The 2,193-nt window shown below is 66.8% G+C and overlaps 1 protein-coding gene across 3 annotated transcripts in view; it reads right to left on the bottom strand.

The window, feature by feature from the left end:
• Positions 1-2,193, bottom strand: part of SMPD1 (sphingomyelin phosphodiesterase 1) — a 3,516-nt gene that overhangs the window by 172 nt on the left and 1,151 nt on the right. For 2 of the 3 annotated variants that reach the window (XM_027669057.1, XM_027669056.1), the window contains exons 2-5: positions 1,503-1,674; positions 1,347-1,423; positions 577-722; positions 70-506 (exon numbers count right to left, since the gene is read on the bottom strand). In XM_027669057.1, the coding sequence (XP_027524858.1) occupies positions 91-506; positions 577-722; positions 1,347-1,423; positions 1,503-1,674 (811 nt within the window). In that variant the 3' untranslated portion in view covers positions 70-90. Of the gene's footprint in view, positions 1-35; positions 507-576; positions 723-1,346; positions 1,424-1,502; positions 1,675-2,193 lie in introns of all 3 variants that reach the window. The other variant, XR_003531920.1, reaches the window with a different exon arrangement.

The raw sequence follows: 2,193 nt of genomic DNA, 5'->3' as shown, positions 1-2,193 counted from the left end.
CCCCGCTCCCAGTGTGACCATGTGCTGACTCCAACCCCGCTCCCAGTGTGACCATGTGCCGACTCCAACCCCGCTCCCAGTGTGCCGGTGTCAGCAGAGCCGCCGCTGTCGCCAGAGCTCCTGAATGCGTGGGAAGGGCAGGGCGGGGCGCAGGGGCCGGCAGAGCGCGGGGTCGCCGGCGCGGCCGGAGCGCAGGGCACAGAGCAGGGCGGCCTTGCAGGGGCCCCCGCAGGGCTCGCGGGGAGGGTGCCCCTTGTGCAGGTGGAACCAGAAGCGCTGGAAGAGCCGCTCGTCGTCCTGCAGCCGCCGCACCAGCAGGTCCCAGTCGGCCGGGAAGGCCGCGGGCAGCCCGTAGGCCTCGCGCGCGCCGTAGAGCCGCTGCCAGCGGGGGGGCGTCCCCGGGGGGGCCGCGTTGGCCTCCGTCAGGTTCAGGATGAAGGTCTCATGGTCCAGCACTGCGTGGGAGCTCCCAGGGTAGGAACCAGCCACCTCGTACACGCGGTACCCTGCGCGGGAGGGACTGTCAGTGCCAGGGACTGGGGGGTGGGGGGACATTTGGGGGGGGTTGGGGCGCACCAGGGTTGAGGTTGATGTAGGTGGTGACACTCGGTGCCACGAAGGCGATGGAGACAGGGCGTGACAGCGTCTCCTCATCGTAGAACAGCTCGAACTCATCCAGGTGTGTGTGCCCGAAGAACTGTGCTGCGATGGTGCCCTCGAACCTGCCATTGTGGGGTGAAGGGGGGCAGCATCCAGACCCACAGCCCCCTGCCCTGGGCCCCCGACCCAAGCCAGGCCTGGCCACTCACAGACCTCTTATCATGGCTCTGCCTGGCAGCTTCAGGGTCCCAACCTTGGGTGCTCCAACACCATCCCCTGCCCCCCTCCCATGCTGATGCCACCCCAAGGGGGTCCAGTGTGTGGAATTGGGGTCCAGGATACATGAGGTGGGGATCTGGCATGTGGGGAGGGGCTTTTGGTCTTTGGTACACAGGATGGGGGTCTAGGGCGAGTAGGGAGAGGTCTGACTCATGGAGTGGAGGTCCAGGGCATGGGGTGGGGGTCTGGTGTAGGGGTCCAGCATATAGGGCATGAGTGTGGCATGCAGGGCAGTGGTTTGATGTGTGGGGTGGGGGTCCAGGGCCTGTGGACATGAGTCTGGTGTGCAGGGCAGGGGCCCAGCACATGGGGCTGGAGTCCAGGGTGCAGTGTGGGGGTCTGGCATGTGGGGCAGGGCACAAGGGCAGGGGTCTGGCACACAGTGTGGGGGTCAGGGCCAGGGGTCCAGGCTCGGGGTGTGTGGCACAGGGTGGGGGTCCGGGCCAGGGCTGTGTGTGGGCACTGACCTGCTGATGATGCGGTAGTAGTTCCAGCTCCAGCTGTGCAGGCAGTGGGCCGGGGGGATGTGCCCAATGATGTGCACCTGGGGGCAGGGACCCAGGGCTTGGGGGTGCCCAGGAACCCCGGGACGCCCCAATCTCCCCCCAGAATTCCCCCCTCACCTTCTCCCCATCACGCTCAGCATCTGCCAGGACCCCCATGAGCCACTGGAGCTGCCCTGCGGGATCAGTGGCGTTGATGAGGAGCCAGAAGTTGGCCTGGGAGCAGAAGTTCATGTTGAGGGAGACGAGGCGCAGCCCGGGCCAGACCTGCGCTGTGTAGAACCCACCGGCCCTGCAAGAAAATAGCGGGGTCAGTCCTGTGCCCCTGCCTCACAGACCCCACACCTGTCCCACACACCCTCCCTCACCCATGGAACCCCCCACCCCAACCTGTGCAGAACCTACTGACCCTGCAGGGAAAGAGGGAGTCACTGCTGTACCCCCCAAACCCATGGACCCCATACTCGTCCCACAGCCCCCCAGCTACCCACTCCCTCTGCCCACAGACCCCTGCTCCCCTCAGCTGGAGGCCCCCTTGTCCTCGGCCTGCCAGCAGCTCCCTGCACCCCAACCAGCCATGAACCCTCTCCTTGCACCTCCTCTATGCACAGACACCCCCCCCGACACTGCATCATGAACCTGAGATACCCGCAGCCCTCCAAGCCCCCCAAGTCCCTGCTAGCCTGGGGCCCCCATTGCCCCCTAGCCCTGAGCCCCCAGTAGCCTAGAGCCCCCCACCAGCCCCCCCTCATCCCTGCTAGCCCAGGCCCCCCCATTGCTCCCTCCACTGCAGAACCCCCCCAGCCCTGTT

Source organism: Corapipo altera, unplaced genomic scaffold (genome assembly GCF_003945725.1).
Source record: "Corapipo altera isolate COAL_440 unplaced genomic scaffold, ASM394572v1 189, whole genome shotgun sequence".
NCBI classification, from domain to species: Eukaryota; Metazoa; Chordata; class Aves; order Passeriformes; family Pipridae; genus Corapipo; species Corapipo altera.
Note: the sequence above shows the minus strand (reverse complement) of the source record. Positions and strands in the feature narration are given on the sequence as shown.